The sequence below is a fragment of the Molothrus aeneus genome, chromosome 11 (genome assembly GCF_037042795.1).
Source record: "Molothrus aeneus isolate 106 chromosome 11, BPBGC_Maene_1.0, whole genome shotgun sequence".
Lineage (NCBI taxonomy): Eukaryota > Metazoa > Chordata > Aves > Passeriformes > Icteridae > Molothrus > Molothrus aeneus.
This window is the reverse complement of record NC_089656.1, coordinates 19,396,941-19,414,680: the sequence shown is the minus strand read 5'-3', so window position 1 is coordinate 19,414,680 and position 17,740 is coordinate 19,396,941. Positions and strand designations below refer to the sequence as shown.

Here is a 17,740-nt window from a genome sequence, read left to right as displayed (position 1 = left end):
CCAGGTATCCTGGACATCAGGCCAGCACATGGGGGTCCATGTTCAGGCAACATTTTGGGAATGCTCTAATAACCTTTCCTGAGTTTATATGGACCAAATGAAGCTCCTGGGAATCACTTGGGAGTGTCCAAGGCCAGGTTGGACAGGGCTTGGAGCACCCTGGGATGGTGGAAGGTGTCCCTGCCATGGCAGGGGTGGGATGGGAAGAACTTTAAGGCCCTTCCAACCCAAACCATGCCAGGATTCTGTGATTTCACCTGGAAAGCATTGCAGGAACCCCACTGCAGCTGCCCCTTGCACATCCCCACCCCAGCTGGGCTGAACATCTCAGGAATGGTTCATTCCCTCAGGGAGCATCCATTGTTTCCCCTGGAGCACATCCTGGACAATCCTGTGGGACCCCACCAACATCCCAGGAACATCAGAGCACTGCAACCAACCCTCCAACACATCCTTCTGCAGGACACTGGCCAGGAAAACATCTCTGGCACCTCATCCATCCTGGCACCTCATCCATCCTGGCACCTCATCCTTGGTGCCATGGTGTGAGCGGGGCTCTCACAGGGTGAGTGCTGCTGGCAGCAGGTGGGTGGTTGCTTTTTCTTGGATTTGCTGGGATCCTCAGCTATTCCTGCTGCATCCCAGGGCTGGGATGCTCCAAACGCTTTTCCCCGGGCTCCTGCCCCCTCCTGGCGCTCCCCACGTCGCTGGGATGGAGTGGGGACAGGGCTGGGCAGCCTCTGGGAGCTTTCCCTGGGTGGCTCTGCGGAGCTGCTGGGAAAGGAACGGGAAGAAGCAGCTCCCAGCTGCCCGGGGATGGTTTCTGTTCCGAGCAGCCTGATTCAGCTGCCGTTTGGGAGTGGGTGGCAGCGAGGATGCTGGAGCCTGCTGGAAAGGCATATTTGTAGCTTAGCAACAGGGTCAAAGGCAGCCAAGCCAAGGCAGGGATTGCGGAGAGCAGCCAGGTACCCATCCAGGGCTGGCTGCTCCCGGCAAACCTCTCCTCCTGTGCCACGAGAAGCTTCCAAAAGCAGCAACCACCCCCTGCTCGCTGCTCCTTCCCTTCCCCAGCCCGGCCGTGCCAAGCCCGGCCTTGCTGGCGCTGGGAGGGATTAGCTGCATTTCAGAAGATTATTGGGTTTTAGGGTTTTTGAGCTGCTGGTAATATAATAACAGATTGCAGGCGATTATCAGTGTCATTGTTTGCCTTGGCACGGCCCCGCCGAGGCACCGAACGAGCTCCTGCCCCAGCCCTGCAGCCAGGGAGGGCTCAGCCCCATCCCTGGGCTGCTCCATGGAGGAATTCCCTGCCAAAAAAACAGCACAACCCAGCACTGCCCCTGCTCCAGTTCCCTGTTCCCTCACTTTGGGATGTACTTGAGGTCCATCCCTCCGGGGAGGGAGCTCAGCCTTCACTGCTCACTTCTCCCAAGAAACAGCAGCAGGACAAGAGGAATCACACTCCAGTTGTACCAGGGAGGTTCAGATTGGATATTTGGGAATAATTCTTCACCCAGGGCAGTGGTGGGGTCCCCATCCCCAGAGCTGTGTGGATGTGGCACTTGGGGACGTGGAGCAGTGCTGGGGGAATGGTTGGACTCAATTCCAGAGCGTTTTCCAGGTAAATGATCCCGTGATTCTGTGATTTACACACAGGGCATCAAAGCTGTGCCCTCAGCTGGAAAACTGGGAGGATCCAACACCTGCTCACATCAGCAGCCCTGGATCCCCGTGCACAGAGCTTCTGCTGAGGCTGGGCCTGTTTGCATCCTGCAGCCCTGGGCAGGGCAGGGGCAGCAGGGAATGCTTCCTTTGCCTCTGCAGGCACAGCATCTGCCCCATTTCCCATCCCAGGAACAGGGTGGCCAGGCAGGGGTGGGAGACCTTCAAACCAACCATTCAAATCCAGCTCACAAATTCTGCCTCCTTTTTACAGCTCCCTCCTTTAACCCCCTCCTCCCTGTGCTGCTGTCCAGGTGGGAATGGCAGTGAATGGCAGCTGCTGCTGGATAAGCAGTTTTGCCCCTCCAAAGCTTCTGTTTTAGCTCCAGTTACAGATCCTGCTGCACTTCTCAATGCTAATGTCTGCCTGATTTCTGTCTCGTGAGGTCTCACTGCCTTCCCCTCTGCTCAGGGGGAAGGTTTGCCCTTCTCTCCTCCCATGGCAGGGATGGCCTGGGAGATGTGACAGCACTGAGCATCATTCTTGCTCTGTGCCTGGGCAGGAGATGGATCAGTGCTGGAGCTGAGCTTTGGGAGAGAGGCTTTGCTGAGCCCAGCCTGGCTGCAGGGCACTGAACTCCCTTTTGCTGCTGCAAAGAACCAGTGCTTTAAAACCAGTGGCTTTTAAACCCTTCCCACCGTGCTCCTACCTCCAACAGGAGCTTTTGGAAAGAGGAGACACAGCCCCCGATTGGCAGCTTTGCCTGTTGCTGTCACAGTTTGGTGGGGCCAAATTTCAGATTTTTTACAATAATATCCTTGGAGTCCTTCACAGGAGAAGGAAAACATCTGCCAAGGATGGGAATCTACACCAATGTCAGCTGGGCAAAAGGATCCTTCTCTATCAACAGGTTGGATCTCCAAGGATTTTAAAGCTTTGCTTCCAAGCTTAAAGAACAGAAACTTAGACCTTAACCCATGGAAACACTAAAATAGGAATAAGCCATGGTTATGGCACAGGAGTAATAACAGTAATTGTAGCTGTAGAGTAATTCCTGCCCCTCTGCCTTGTTTGTTTTTATCCTGGAACTGTTGTGTAGCAACTCTGGAGTTTTTCTGGGAATACGACGGACAGCTGGTTTACAAATGCAATTGTGGCATAATTAATTTAAGCATTAGCAATCCATTATTATCTGTTATCACAGGGTACAAGCTCTGCCTCTCTGCCATGGAAACCAGAGAGCAGGTTACCTAGGAATCCCTCCGGGATCTATTAAGTGTAATTACTAAGGACTTGGATCAGCAAAAAAAAAAAAAAAAAAAAATAGATATGCACCATTTTCCATCCTCAGCACTGCAGAAAGGGCTGCAAACTTAGCAGCTCGATGACATTTGTGCTGAATTGTCACATCATTGCCAGGAACAGGCTCTGGGAAATGGTTAAGGAGCATTTAGCAAAGGAAACATCAGGGAGCCACTTGGCTTTCTCCAGCGGATTGCAGCAGCTCCCGTGGCTCCAGGAAGGGGCCCAGGAGATGCTAAAAGTGCTTGTGTGAGTGAAAGTGAGTTGGGTGGGATGGAAAAACCTGCTTCTAGGGAAAAAAAAGGCTAAAAAAATGAGAGGTTATCCTCTTAGAGATCCTTTATCCTCTTAAAGAACTGATTTGTCACCCCCTGGTTCAATCCAGGTGCTGGAACTGAGCTCAGTGTTTGTTTAGGAATGTTTGAAGCTCTCATTTTAAGATTTTTATTCTAAAAAGAGCAGTCAAAATTTGTTTCTAATGCAGTCAAAAGCTGGTGTTTGGCCCCAAATTTTCCAAGCTAAGAGATGGAATTGGGCTCAACCCCAATATCCAGATGACAGGAGCAGAGCCAGGAAGGTGCTCCCTGGTACATCAGAGGCCCTGGAGATGAAAAGGCTTTGAAAAGGACCCTGTCGAGTTGAACATCCCATTTCTCTCTGAAGATTATTTACCTCAGGTTGTCTGAACACGAAAGGGATTAGAGGAGGAACAGTTTGTGATTATTATTTGTCTCAAGAAGAGACAACCCCTGTAGCAATGCTCAGCCCTGCCTCATTCCAGAGCTGTGATGGCAACAGGACTCCTCTTCCTCCTTATTCCCATGAAATTATGGCTTCTGTTTGTCTGGGCACGCAGCTGTCAGCTGGGATTGAGGTGAATCTGGTTGCTTGAGATGACAGGAATAAGGAAAACCCAGGGATGATTGTGTTGGGAGACCTGGGGTATGGCACCCGATGGGAAAAAAATAAATGGGAAAACCTGAAGCTGGAAGGCCACAGGAATAAATCACAGGGTTTAATCCCAGGGAGGTTAATGCCAAACAAGTCCCCAGGTTCCCAGATGGGAACACCTCCATGCACAGGGGATTTTCACACCCCAAACAGGCTGGGGTGGAGAAAACACCCAGGTTTTATTTCTAACTCATTTTATGACCTTTAGGGCTAAAGGTGCCTAAAAAAGGAAGGGAAATTCATCTCCACCTGGGATGAATCCCTTCAGGAATAACCCAGCAGCTCTGGCAAGGGTGTCGCCCTGTTCTTCTAAAGTTCTTCTAAGCCTTCTGATGTTTACATTTTTGTAATGGAGTTTCTCACGCACTTTTCATGTAAATAATGATTTTTTTGCATTCCTTTCTGGAGGAAGAGAGAATTGATGAACTGTTGGTTTGACCAGTGTGGTTGGAGAGGTAGCAATTTCATCCTCCAATCCATGGTCACTTTTGGAATTCTATAAATACCGAAGTCGGGAAATAAACGCGCCTTTTTTTTTTTTTTTTTTTTTTTTTTTTTTTTTTTTTTTTTTTTTTTTTTTTGCCTTGGACATCTCAGCGGGTGAGTATCGTTCATTTCGTTTGGTATTGCAACAGCACGGGGAGATCCAGCGGGGAGGTGCCGGTGCCGGGCTCCATCCCCGCTGCCGTGCCGGGGGAGGCTGTGCCGAGCCCCGTGCCCGCAGCCCCGGCTCCGGCAGCTCCCTGCAGATTGGCTGCGTGCTCCTGCCTTTCCCCAGCGACAGCGAAACCTGCCTGCAATATCTGCTGGCAAATCCGCCCCTCAGCCGCTCGCTGCCGGAGGAGGGAGGGAGGGAGGGAGGGAGAGGCTGCCGGGATCCCTCCCCGCCACCCCCGCAGGGGCACGGGGGGCTCTCGCAGATCTCTCAGCCGGGAGATGCCTTTAGAGCCTCTGCTGCGGTTCTTTCCCCGGGAATTTTTGCATTTGGCCTGGGATTTGCTCCGTGTGACGCTGCGGGGAACAGTCAGGGCTGGCTTTGGGCTGCTGCCCTCACGTCCCTGGGGTGCGATGGGACAGGACACCGTGAAGGGCCGGGCTTCGAGCCCCTTTCACGGCCCCGGTGCTGGAGGACCGAGCCTCGAGCCCCCTCACACCCCGGTGCTGAAGGAGCCCCCTCACACCCTGGTGCTGAAGGGCTGGACCTCGAGCCCCCTCACACCCCGGTGCTGAAGGACCGAGCCTCGAGCCCCCTCACACCCTGGTGCTGAAGGAGCCCCCTCACACCCTGGTGCTGAAGGGCTGGACCTCGAGCCCCCTCACACCCTCACACCCCGGTGCTGAAGGACCGAGCCTCGAGCCCCCTCACGGCCCCGGTGCCCTCAGGCAGAGCAGGGCGGTCCCTGAAGGCTCTGGGGAGAGCTGGGTGTCATCACAGCTGCTGAGCAGGGACAGGGGGTGATGGATCAGGCGGTGCCTGAGCCTGGCCCTTCCCGCTGAGCTGCTCCGTGCCCAAAGCGCTTCTCTTCCCTTCCAGAAGCGGCAGATGTGCAGCTCCTGCAGGGAAGGAGATCTGCTCCCTTCTCTTCCTCCCCAGCCCTGCCACGGGCTGTGGTTTGTGGATAAAACACTCGCTGGCGTTTCAGAAAGATCCTTTCCCTTCCCAGTCTCTCGACAATTCCTTTTTTCATTTCCCATTTTACTTCTCCTCAAAGGCTCCTGTGAAGCACCCAGGCCCAGGCTTTGTGCCTCATGGGCCTTTAAGGCTGGGAGGGATGGGGACATTCCCGTAAATCCCTTAATCCCACAACACCGGCACTGGTCCTGGCACATTGGCTCCCGTTTTCCTCTGCTCCAACGCTGACAATTGCTCTGAGTTTGTCCTCTGCGTGCTGGGGTCAGTGCCCACAGAGGCACAGAGAGATCAGGTGGCCTTAAATGTCATTTTAAAGCATTTGTGTTGCTCAGTGACCCCAAAACCCCCAAATCCCCTGAGAGCCAACACCAAGCAGTGCCGAATTTCATCGATGTTACTGAGCCGTGGCCTCAAGAAGTGACCTTTATGAGAGGATTTTTCAATGATTTTTCAATTCCTGGTGTGCAGCCCCAACAAAGGACGGTGGTTCTGGGAGCTTCTTTTAAAGGACTGGGGAAAAGTGACAGAGGAGAATAAAGTTCCTACAGCTCCTACAGACTGCTCTGTGGAGTCTGCATCCCTGCCTGTGCAGCTTTGGAAAGGCTTGGATTCAAGGCCCTGTGGCTCCCAGCTTGTTTTTCAGATGGGAATCATGAGCAGTGATTATTTTGGGGTGTGTATTTGTGAGACCTGCACCCCCAGCCTGTTCCAGCACTGCCAGAGGTGTGCTGCCTTTGGAAGCTGGAGCTGCCACTCCAGCACAGAGCCAAGCCCTGGGCTCATGAATGGCTTGTGCAGAGCTGGTTTAGGGCAGATTATTTTTAAAACAAGCTAAGCTGTGAGGGTGACCTCGCTTCAGCTCAGGGATACCTCAGGTAGGGCAAAAATAGCCATGCTCAGCTCCAAGCATCCCTCCTGCTCATGGCAGCTCCTTTCTCTGGGAGCCCAGCTGGAGGGAGCTGGGAGCTGCCCTTGGAGCCCCTCCTTTTGAGGGAGCTGGCACTGCTGGCACCCAGGGGAGAGGCTGGAGCAGTGTGGACTCTCACACACCTGCCTACAGCTGCCTTTCCCTGCCAGGCCCCAGGGAAGGGGGATTTCAGGCCAGTGTGGGCAATTGGGCTTTTGGGGGGACTGGGGAGCCTTGATTTGCTGTGGGGGAATGTGGAGCTGGAGCAGGATGCAGGGGGGGTTTGCAGGATGGAGTGTGTGAGTGTCCTGTGCTGTGCAGAGATGGATGTGGGGTCTGTGGGATGAATCCTGCCCCCTCAGCCTTCCCCTCCTCCTCCTCCTCCTCAGGGATTCACCACTCCCTGAAGTCTGAAATGCTTCTGACAGCAGGTAAGGTCACAGGTTTGGGCAGGAGGTTGGAGCACAGATCCTGCACCTCCCATTCCTCCCCTACACCTTCCCCTGCTCCTGTCCAGCCATCCCCTCTCTGCCAGGCCAGTGGAACAAAACCCTGCTAGCACCATGCAATTCCTGCTAGAACAAATTGTTGCTGGCATTGTGGGTTATTTAAATCCACATATTATCTCTTCCTCTGTATTACATTAGCTTCCTCCCAAACCTTCGCCATCTGTTCCACCCTCGGTTATGAATGTGAGAAAACTGAACATGCTGCTCCGCAGCTCCAGCACTTCCAAAGTAGGATGTGCATCCTAATGACTTTTCCATGCACGTCTCCACGCAGGCTGGGCCCTTCCTTAGTGGCCAGGACTCGCTGGGAATGGCCAGGAATGTGTTGGTGGCAGTTTGCCTCCAGCCAAGTGGAGAGAGGTTTATTGTGACAGCTCGGAGGTGGGAGCACATCTGATGGGCTGGGTGGGGACACAGCCCAGGGCTGCTTGTGCCACTGATCTCCCCAAAATCACGTGGCTCTCAGCGAGAAGAAACAGTGGTTTCATCCCTCCTGAGGGCCCTGTGTCTCCCAGGTTTTGTTGTCAGAGGTGCTGGAACATCTGCGCATCCCACGGCCTTGCCAGGCTGTGTCTGTGCAATTACTGCTGCTGCTCTTCCCCTCTGGGAGCCTGTCAGGCTCCTAATGCTGCCTGTCATGTCTCCAGTGCTTCCCAGGCAGGCAAGGACAGCCTGCATGGCTCTGGTTTTCCAGGGCTGCAGGATGTGTCCTGTGGAACCCCTGTGCTCAGCTCCCCCTTGGTGCCGGGTGGGAGCTGCTGATCCTGAGCCCGGGGATGGGGAGGCAGAGAGCTCCAGGGCTGCTGGGGGGGATTTATCAGTAGGGCAGCTGGGGCAGATCCATCCTTCCTGCATCCCAGGCTGTTCTGGGGGGATTTATCACAGCTCCAGCAGGAAAGCTGGGGCAGATCCATCCTTCCTGCATCCCAGGCTGCTGTGGGGGGGATTTATCACAGCTCCAGCCAGAAAGCTGGGGCAGATCCATCCTTCCTGCATCTCAGGCTGTTGTGGGGGGGATTCATCACAGCTCCAACAGGGAAGCTGGGGCAGATTCATCCTTCCTGCATCCCAGGCTGTTGTGGGGGGGATTCATCACAGCTCCAACAGGGAAGCTGGGGCAGATCCATCCTTCCTGCATCCCAGGCTGCTCCCTCCTCTCTCTGCACCTCGGCTCTGCTGGCAGGTGCTGGAGGAGCAGGGACACTGCAGCCATGGCAAATGTCACCACGCCTCACACACCTCGATGCCTCTCGCCTGAATTTTCAGCCTGACTGACAAATTCATTTCAGTTTCGTGACCAGGCACCATCCTGTGCTCCTCTGACAGGGAGATTTAGCTCCTTCCTGCTAAAATGTCACCTCCTGAGCATGACAGGTCTTCCATTTCTCCTGGGTAGGTCTGGGGCATCCTCATGGGACACCTCCAGCCCTGCCCTGTGTTTGGCAGGGACAGTTTGGGGCACTGGTGGCTTTTCCAGTGCTCCCAGCAGACCCCATCACCTCTCCTGTCAATGCCAACCAGTGGGAACAACAAGTGAGGAAACTTCTAATGGGAAATCCAGGAATCCTCAAAAAACAAGACTGCAAAAAACCTAAAATCCACCCAGCTCAGCCTTCTAAGGAGGTTCAGCCCTGTCCAGGTCCTGTCTGAGCTGTGATGTCCAACTCAGACCCTCCTTCCCCAGGCAGTTCATTACAGCCCTCACCTCATTAGCCATGGTTAATGGCTCACCCTCCTTGACTTTAAGCCCATTAATTCTGTTCGTGGAGAACAGATTATTCCCTTCCACTCTGCAGCAGCTTTTAAGATCACTCTGTCTTCTCTCCTGAACACCTTCCCAGCAGCCACTTCATGCCCAAAGTGTCCTTATCTCCCCCAAAATGAGGAGCCCAGGGTGAGGTGTCTCACAGGGAGCTGTCCTGGAGCAGCAGGCCATAACCATAACCCAAGGAAGCATCACCAATGCCTTGCCTGCTCCTGCAGCTTTTCCCACCAAATTCCCAGCAATAATGGATTTTTATTGCTGGCCCAGGGGCTGGGCTGCAAAACTCCATCCTCCAGGGAATGCTCCCAGCACAGTCTGCAGGGAACTCACCACACCAATGTCCAGCAGAGTGGGAGAAGGGAGGAGAGGGGATTCAAGGCACAAACCCACGATAATTCACATTTTCCAAATTTCCCCCCCACCCAACTCCACTGAGCCCCACAACAGCCCCAGGCTTTCAGGCCAGAATTGCAGTCCCAGTGCCCTCACTCACCGTACTGGATTTGAGCGCATCCCCACTGTCCTCTTCAGATTCTAGTGCAACAGGTAAAGATTTCTGTGGCGGGGAGAAGGTTAAGTCCCACCTCAGTAGCCGAGGTTCAGCTTTGTCCCCGAATCTCAGGTTTTCCAGTTTCTGCACCGTGGGCTCGGCAGAGGAAGCTGGCCTGAAATTCTCTTTGTTCTGGGACTTAGACCTCAGTCTCTGAACCCCGAAGCCCCGCTCTTCCCCGCGGTGCTCGTCAGCCACGCTCCTGCAGCCTCCCCCTTTGCTGTAGTGTCTTTTTTGGGTGTGAATCTCTTGCATATAAGAATCCATCCTCATGAGGGGCTTCATCTCCATCTCGTAATTGCTCATCTTCTCCTCGTCCAGCTCAAGCAGCTTGGAGCTCCCTGAGCTGTGGTTGTGGGACCTGTGGTGGGAAGTCCATGAAACCGTGGCTGGGGAATCTGTCCACCTCTCTCTCGGCTTGTGGTTGGAGGCCGAATGTTTGTGTCCCCCGCTCCGACCTCTGTAGTCTTCGGGGCCAGCGGTGGAGCCCAGCTGCCCGCTGCGCATCGTCCCGCTCCTCCCGGCGCGGCTCCCGCCCACCTTCTCTTCGCTCCAGCTGTTGGGGCGCAGGTAATCCCCGCCACGCCCCTCCAGCAACATCTGGATCTCGCCGCCCCTCTCTTCGTCCACCGAGACCTGCCTGGAGAAGTGGGCGCTCTTGTTCCTGCAGGAAGGGCCGAGGGGCGGCGTGGAGCAGGGGCTGGCGGGGAAGCTCTGCAGCGGGCTGTCCTCGGGGGTCAGGTCGGACGGGGTGGTCCCTTTCCGGTACAGCTCGGGGCTCTCTTGCTGCAGGGGCGTCCCGGTGGAGAGGACCTCGATGTCATCGCTCGAGTTCTGCCGCTTCGGCCGCTGGCATTCGAGCCCTTCGGGGGCAGTCGTGGAGAGGAGAGAAGGGAGAGGGGAAGGAAACAGGATTATTTCTGGTGTGCGGATGCCCCGAGGGGTTTTCGTGGCACGGAAAGGGGAGCAGAGGGTTGGGTGGTGGGGAGGAGAGGGGTGGGATTGGGACAGCAGTGTCACAGCTGCTGGCAGCACTGGTGCGACACCAAAGCTGCCCTGAGCCCCACCCTGCAGAACTATGACCAGCATGAGAATGGTTTTCCAACCCCAGAGGTGTGGAGAAGCCGCCAGCAATGCAGAGCTTCTGGGAAGAGGTTCTGATGGTTTTTTGGGATCCATCTGACCACATTTCCTATCAGTTTCCCAGCCTGGAAGCTTGGGAAGGGAAATCTGTGACATGGCTGGTGGCACACACCCTGTGCTCTGTGTTTGTGTGTGCTGGGTGACACCGGGACCACCCTGGGTGTGCTGGGTGTAACCGAGATCACCCTGGGTGCCCCAGGGATCACCCCACACCAACAGCCCTCGCCCCCCTCCTGCATGGGAACCACCTCGATTTTCATCTGCCAGGTGTAGGAGGGAAACGGCCACATCTGGGCAGATGTGCAAGAAAAACCCCACAAACCTCACATCTGAGAGCTTTCCTGCCCCACAGAGCCCAGCAGGACATGGAGATTTCCCTCTCAGCCCCAGGATGGCATGGATGGACAGGGCTGGTTGTTCAGGGCCACGTGAGGCCAGCACCCCCCATCCTCCTCATCCCACTGGAGGCTCCTCATTCCTTCAGCTCAGAGACTTCCCAGGCAGGGTCACCCTGGGGATGGGCACCTCAGGAGGGGCTGAATGGCTTCTGCTGCTGGAGGAACACGGAATAAAAACCTCCAACGTGTTCATCACTGATGAAACACCAAACGATTTCAAGCGAGCTAATAGTGGTTAATTCTCCTTTTCCCCTCTCCAGTCATTACCAGCTAAAGCCATGCTAAATTAGGTGAATAATTTGATAAATATATTAAGTGCCTAATGCCCCTGAAATGCATCTAATTGTGATTGCTATGGTGAGACAAGAAACAAGTCTTGAAAAGGGAGAGCTCAATTTTCCTGCCATCGTTTAAAAATGAACGCTCGGCAGCGCCTGCTCAGGTCTCTCCACTTGTGCTGAGCAATTTTCTCTCTTGAATTTTTTTGGGGAGCTGCTGAGATGTGCCTTCACCCCTGCCAGGGTTGGGATACACACGGGGAATTCTGGAGTCCCCATCTCCCCCACTGGCAGGGAGGGAAATAGTGAAGAAACTGCTTGGGTGTCTACCCAAGCAATTTATGGGAAATGGTCTCCTACTGACTCGAGTTTTTGGGATGATACTCACACAGTCCAGCCCTCATTTCTTCCCTGTTTGTATATGGGAGACTGGATCTCCTGGAGTTTATCTAGGGCCCCTGAAAAATCCTGGTGTTGGTGGGAAAATGCTGAGAAGGAGAAAGGTGGAGCTCACCCCTCTGTTTTCCTGCAGAATATCTGTCTCTGGGATAAAGGACAAGATTTTTTGGGGCTGTTTTCCAGTCATTCCTGACCCAGCTACCTTCCAAGATCCCCAATGGGAAGCTGACCACAGAGGGAATAAAGGATTTCATGTGAGAAAGCTGGAAAGCCACCTGTGGGAATGGGCTCACCCTAGGTTTTGGGCTTTATCTTCCCCAGTTCAGGGATTTTGCTGGAATTCCAGGGATTTGCAAGCTTCCTACCATCTCCAAGGCCTCCAGAGCTGATGCCCAGCCCCACAACGAGCCCCAGCCTGGCTACACCCACTGCTGCTGCTCCCAGAGCCCCAGAGCGGGGACAAGAAGCCCCAGAGATGCTCCCCACAGCCACACCAGGGAGATGGCATCAAATCCCCCTCATCCCAAATCTTCCCCAGCCCCAATCCTCACGGGGCTCTGCCTTTCCTGGCTTAATCCCTGGGGCTGGGGCTGTGGGAGGAGCAGGACTGGGGGTGCTGGGGCACATCTGGGGCACAGCTGGGGCACTGCTGCCCCCCAGCCCCGCAGCCCTCAGGGATGGAGGCGTTTCCTTGTGCAGGAACTCCGTGGATGCACCGGGGCCCTTTCGGCACCCGAGGATGTGCAACAATTATCCGGAGCTAAAATTAGCCCCAGGGCACGTGATGTTCCTGGAAGAAGGGTTGTGAGAGCGAAGGAAGATGCAGAGCACCAAATGTGGATTTCCAGAGGGATGGAGGCAGCCAAGCCCGGCCTCCGAGGCTTCAAAGGCAAAGCTGAGGAGCCACGTTTGGGATTTGGGAGCCTCTGGCTCTTTGTGCTGCAGTCTCCAGGGGGGACTCGGTTCTGCAGCACCACCCAAGCCTGGGTGATCCTGCTGTGTGCAGGAATTGGGATTGATGAGCACCTGGAGATGCCCATGGCCGATGGGCATGGGAACCATGGGTGAGAGGGCAGGATACAAAACAGGGATAGTTTTTTTACCTACCAGGAGCTGCAGCTGCCCAGGGGTGCCCAGGGCTGATGCTGAGGTGGGCACAGAGCCCTCTGTGGTGTCCCACAGCACGCACAAACCCCTCTGAGGGGGCACCCAGCACCCTTGGCACTCGCTGTGCCAGGTGGGTGGTACCCACACCCACCTCCCTGCCAGGAACACTTCCAGCACCCAGCATCCCATGGAAAGGGAGTACAGCCAGCACCCAGGGGGTGGGTGGCACTCAGCACCCACCACAGCACGCTGTGGGTGGCACTGGGAACCTGCAGCACCCTGCAAGGGAGCACAGCCAGCACCCAGGGTCCTGAAGGAGGAGGGCACATCCATAACCAACAATTCTGAATATGGGGGGCACATCCAGCACCCAAAATCCTGTACAAGGGAGACAAATCCAACACCCACAATTCTGAATAAGGGGGGCACATCCAGAACCCACGATCCTGTGATAGGAGGGCACATCCAGCACCCACAATTCTGAATATGAGGGGCACATCCAGCACCCACAATCCTGTGGAAAGGGGGCACATCCAGCACCCATAATTCTGAATAACGGGGGCACATCCAGCACTCAAAATTTTGAATAATGGGGGCACACCCAGCACGCACGATCCTGAGCACGGTGGGCACACGGAGCCCCTGCAATGCCGGCAGTGTGGTGGCAGCTCCCACGCGGCTGTCCCCAGCCTGAGGTGGCAGCTCTGTGGGTGACACAGGCACTCACCTGCCCGAGCGGCTCCGCGGTTGCTGCCAGTCCTCCCGGCACATCTGGGACGCTGTGTTTGGTCTTTAATGCGCTCTAAGTGGAACCGCCTTCCTTCCCTGCCCTCCCCTCCCGCGGCTCACACAACCCCCCAGACAGAGCTCCAGCCACACAAACCCCAGCACGAGTGAAGCGTCACGGCCCCGTCCAGGAGCTAGTAAAAAATGCATTACCTAAAAATATCTTTCCAAGAGGTGATTTAAACCAGCAAAGTCTCCTGGCAGGAGGAAATGGAGATGAGGAACATCTCAGGGCTGGAGAAGCCCCTGGGAGCACGCAGAGAAAGCTCAGATCTGCCGTGTACAGATGGGGCTGGGCAGGAGCAGGGATGGGCGGCTTTGGAGCGGGCTGAGCCTCCTCCCGCAGCCGGGAGATGCGGGGCATGCAGGGGATGCTCGGACCGGCCCTGCCTGGGGATGTGCCCCGGCTCAGGCTGCTGCAGCCCCCAAGCTGAGCCATGGGATGTCCCCGGCCGCCCCCGCAGCTCGGCGAGGCGAGCACCGGGCCGGGCTGGGCCGGCAGAGCCCATGGTCCCTTGTCCCCGAGCTCGGGAGCAGCCCTGAGTCACCGCAGCAGCCCCTGGAGCAATTAAAGCGAGTGAGTAATCCTCGCTGAGCTGGGAGGGGGAGAACAATGACAGCCGCCTCCCGAGGAGGGCTCGGGGCTGGAAAACTTCTCTATAAACACAGCCACACTTTAATTATGATGTTAATTATTACTGGGGGGACTTGGAGCGTCCCCACTCCCAGTCGGCTGCAGACCCCGGCCCGACCCCGGCTCGGCTTTGGCTCCGTCCTCCCCGAGCGTTTGGTGACTAAAAAATGTGACTGAATCAACAAGGAATGGTGAAAATGATTGAAGGAGGGAAGGAGGGAAGGAAGGAGGGAAGGAAGGAGGGAAGGAAGGAGGGAAGGAAGGATCAAATGTGGATTTTCCCAGTGACTGATTTGCATGGCCGAGGGAAGGGTCAGGTCCCACTGGGTCCAAACTTTCCAAAGCAATCAGGAACTGCACAAACCATGGGTGTAAAGTCAGCGGTGACCTCTGGGATCATCTGTTTTGTATCCAGAGCCCTTGTTGGGCTCTTTCTTTGCAACCACGAAGGGCTTTGAACTAAAAACTTGGGGAGAAAGAGGAAACACTGGGAAAACAGTACTGAACAAGGTGGAACTGCTGGATATGGACAGCTCTGCCCTAAATCTCCCCAAACCTGGTGTTCCATGGAGTTTTCCCCACCAGGAGCTCCGATGGGGATGGGGAGCTGCAGGCACAGGCTGAGCCTCCAGCCAGGGCAGTCTGGGGCTTTGGGGTGTGTTCAGGGCTGCGAGGGCAGGGCCTGGCAGGGACTGACCGTTCTCCCTGTGCTGGAAGGAAGGTGAGAACTCTTTGGCAGTGATCCTGGCGATCCGCGCTTCCTCCTGCGCTTTCTGCGCCGCCGTCACGGCCGCCTCCGCCTTGGCCCTGGAGTGAGAGGTCCTGCAAGGCAACAGAGACACCAGCACCCCATTAGGCAGCTCCTCCCTGCCACAGGAAACCCCACATTTCCCCCACAGATTCCTCCAAAACCCTTTGGCTGTGAGGGAGGAGCTGCCAGCAGAGCTTGGGGCTGGCTGGGGAATGGGGGATTTTCCAACACCTTCAGGAGCTGCTCCTCAGGCTGGAAATCACCCAGGAAATTCAGATTTGTTCCCCCAGGGTCCCTCCATCCCATTTACCACCCCGTCCCAGCAGCCTCTCTGTGCATCTCCCACGAGCCTCCAGGGTTGAATTTAAAGCTGGTTTGGTTGTTTTTTTAACCAAACCCATTTTTTCGGGGATGAAAAAAAAAAAAAAAGAACATTTCCACGCCCACCCCCACGTTTTGCGTAAAATGCTGGATGTAAATAAATACTGGGAGCAGAGGTAGGAGCGGGGGGTTCGGCTCTGGAGCCGCCTCCACCATCCCTTCACACATTTTGATCAGGGCACTTTTTCCCTCTGGATCAACAACTGTCCCCTGCACTCGCTGATGATTCCCCAGAGGCTTTTTTTGGCTGGCATTTCATCCCATCACTCAGGATTTACAGCTTCTCTGAGAGCATCCTCCGGAGGTTGCTTTTCCCCTTTTTCCCCTTATCCGAGCTATCCAGGCACTTTCAAAAATTCCTGCTCCCACCCCGGTGCAGGCAGGGTTATAAATAACTCCACTGATTTCTTTTCCCTCCAAAATCAGGCCCTCCATCTCCTTTAATCATTTTTTTTCTGCCTCTCTCTGAATTCCCTCTAATTTCTCGACATCTGCGTGGAGAGGGAGTGCCATTTCTGACAGGCTCCTAAAAATGGAAAACAGGGCCAGGAATGTGCCTGCTTTGGTGGAAGGGCTGGGGAACAGGGTGTGAGTGTGGCTGTGCTGTCACCTGTGTTTGCTCCTGACACTTCTCAGGTCTCTTTGCTCTAATAAATGTTTTATTCCCAGCCATTGGCTGCTTTGGAGTAGCCCTGGAAGCGAATCCGAGCTGTTTTCCAGAGTTATTGGGGGTGGTGGAGGGGCTGTGGTGATGCTGCTGCAGGCCCTGAGGGTTCTCTGTGATTAATGCACCCGAAAATTTGGTTTAAATGGGTTTTTACCCAGGGCTCTCCCTGCTCAGCACTCAGGTGGGGTCAGAGGAGGGGACAAAGGTGTCACAGCCCATTCCCTGTCAGGTATCCCAGGCCTGCTCTTTTAGGAGGAGCAGGGATGCCCCAAGGAGGAGCTGCAGCAAACTGCTGGGAGAGGAGGTGCACACTGCTCCCATTTTTCATGGAATCATGGAATGGTTTGGGTTGGAAAATACTTTAAAATCCATCTCATTCCAACTCCTGCTGTGGAAAGGGACAACTTCCACTAGTCCAGGTTATTCCAACCTGGCCTTGGGCACTGCCAGGGATCCAGGGGCAGCCACAGCTTCTCTGGGCACCTGTGCCAGGGCCTCACCACCCTCACAGATATTGGGAATTTCTTCCCAATATCCCCTCTAAATCCACCCTTTTTCATCTCCAAGCCATTCCCCCTTGTCCTGTCCCTCCATGCCCTGTCACAGTCCCTCTCCAGTTCTCTTTCCAGCCACATTTTTGTCACCAGCATGCTCTGTGGGAAACACCGGGGCATCAAACCTGTGCATTAAACCATCAGAGCCACCAGGAGGTTAAAATTCAGATTCTGCCTCTCTGAGCTTCTTAAACCTCTGGCATCTTCCAGGGGAGCTTCTCAGGGATGTGGATTTGAATCTCCTCCATCCATTTATCCCCTGGCCTGGAGCTGCCCGGGCTGGGGCTGTCCCTGCCTTGCTGCACTTTCCCAGGTCCCTGCTGGCCCAGCTGAGGATTAACAGTGTCTGTGAGCGCCTGGCCCGTGCTCAGCAGCCAGGATTACACTGTGCTCCTCCCTGGAGAGGCGCCTGGAGCCATCAGCCCTCTCTGCCTGCCAGGGAAGGGGGCTGGAGCGGCAGCCTGTGCCATTCCAGGGGCTGGGACACACGGGGGTGGTGGCAGAGCTGGAGGTGACACTGGAGGAGCCCACACGGAGCCACCACCCTGGGCTGGGCTTCTGGGATGGCCCAGGCTCTGCTCCTCCCTGTGGCACACTGATTGATGGAGTCATGGGATCATTGATTCCATGGAGAATGAGCTCCAGGATCAGCAAATCCAACCTGTGACTGATCACCACCTTGTCCCCAGCCCAGAGCACCGAGTGCCACCTCCAGGAATTCCTGGGACACCTCCAGGGATGGGCACTGCAACCCTCCCTGGGCAGTTCCAGTGCCTGGCCACCCCTTCCAGGAAGAAATTCCTGCTGATGTCCAACCTAAATGGATTAAAATAACCATCCCTGGGGGATGGATGTATTTCCATCCCTGGAAAACTCACTCCAAGGACTCCTGGATCTGCTCATCCCCACGGACTCCCAGGATGAGCCTAGAAAGTGCAGGGAATTTTAAAAATGAAAACTTGGAGATTTGGCTCAGAAAAGGTTAAAAATCGATCACATCAATGAAGCCACCTTTGATCCAAAATACACCTGGGGAGGGATGGAAAGCACTGGATTCCCTGGAGCAGAGGGACACACTGGATTCCCTGGAGGACATGGGACACACTGGATTCCTTGGAGGACATGGGACACACTGGATTCCTTGGAGGACATGGGACACACTGGATTCCTTGGAGCAGAGGGACACACTGGATTCCCCAGAGCACTGCTGATTAATTGTTTGTAAAGCTCCCTGAGACGCTGGCAGGAGTGAAAAGCAGAATTATGGAGATCCATACGTTGCATAATAAAATCCATAAGTATTCCCAAATAAATGCCAGTAATCCAGTTAGTGCTCGCATGACTTTGTCACATCCTAAATTT

General features: G+C 55.1%; 1 protein-coding gene across 1 annotated transcript in view; it reads right to left on the bottom strand.

Annotated features, from left to right (window-relative positions):
- JPH3 (junctophilin 3) overlaps positions 1–17,740 on the bottom strand; it is a 47,998-nt gene that overhangs the window by 2,379 nt on the left and 27,879 nt on the right. The window contains exons 3-4 of the mRNA XM_066557239.1: positions 14,723–14,847; positions 9,224–10,143 (exon numbers count right to left, since the gene is read on the bottom strand). Coding sequence (XP_066413336.1) covers positions 9,224–10,143; positions 14,723–14,847 — 1,045 coding nt within the window. The remainder of the gene's footprint in view (positions 1–9,223; positions 10,144–14,722; positions 14,848–17,740) is intronic.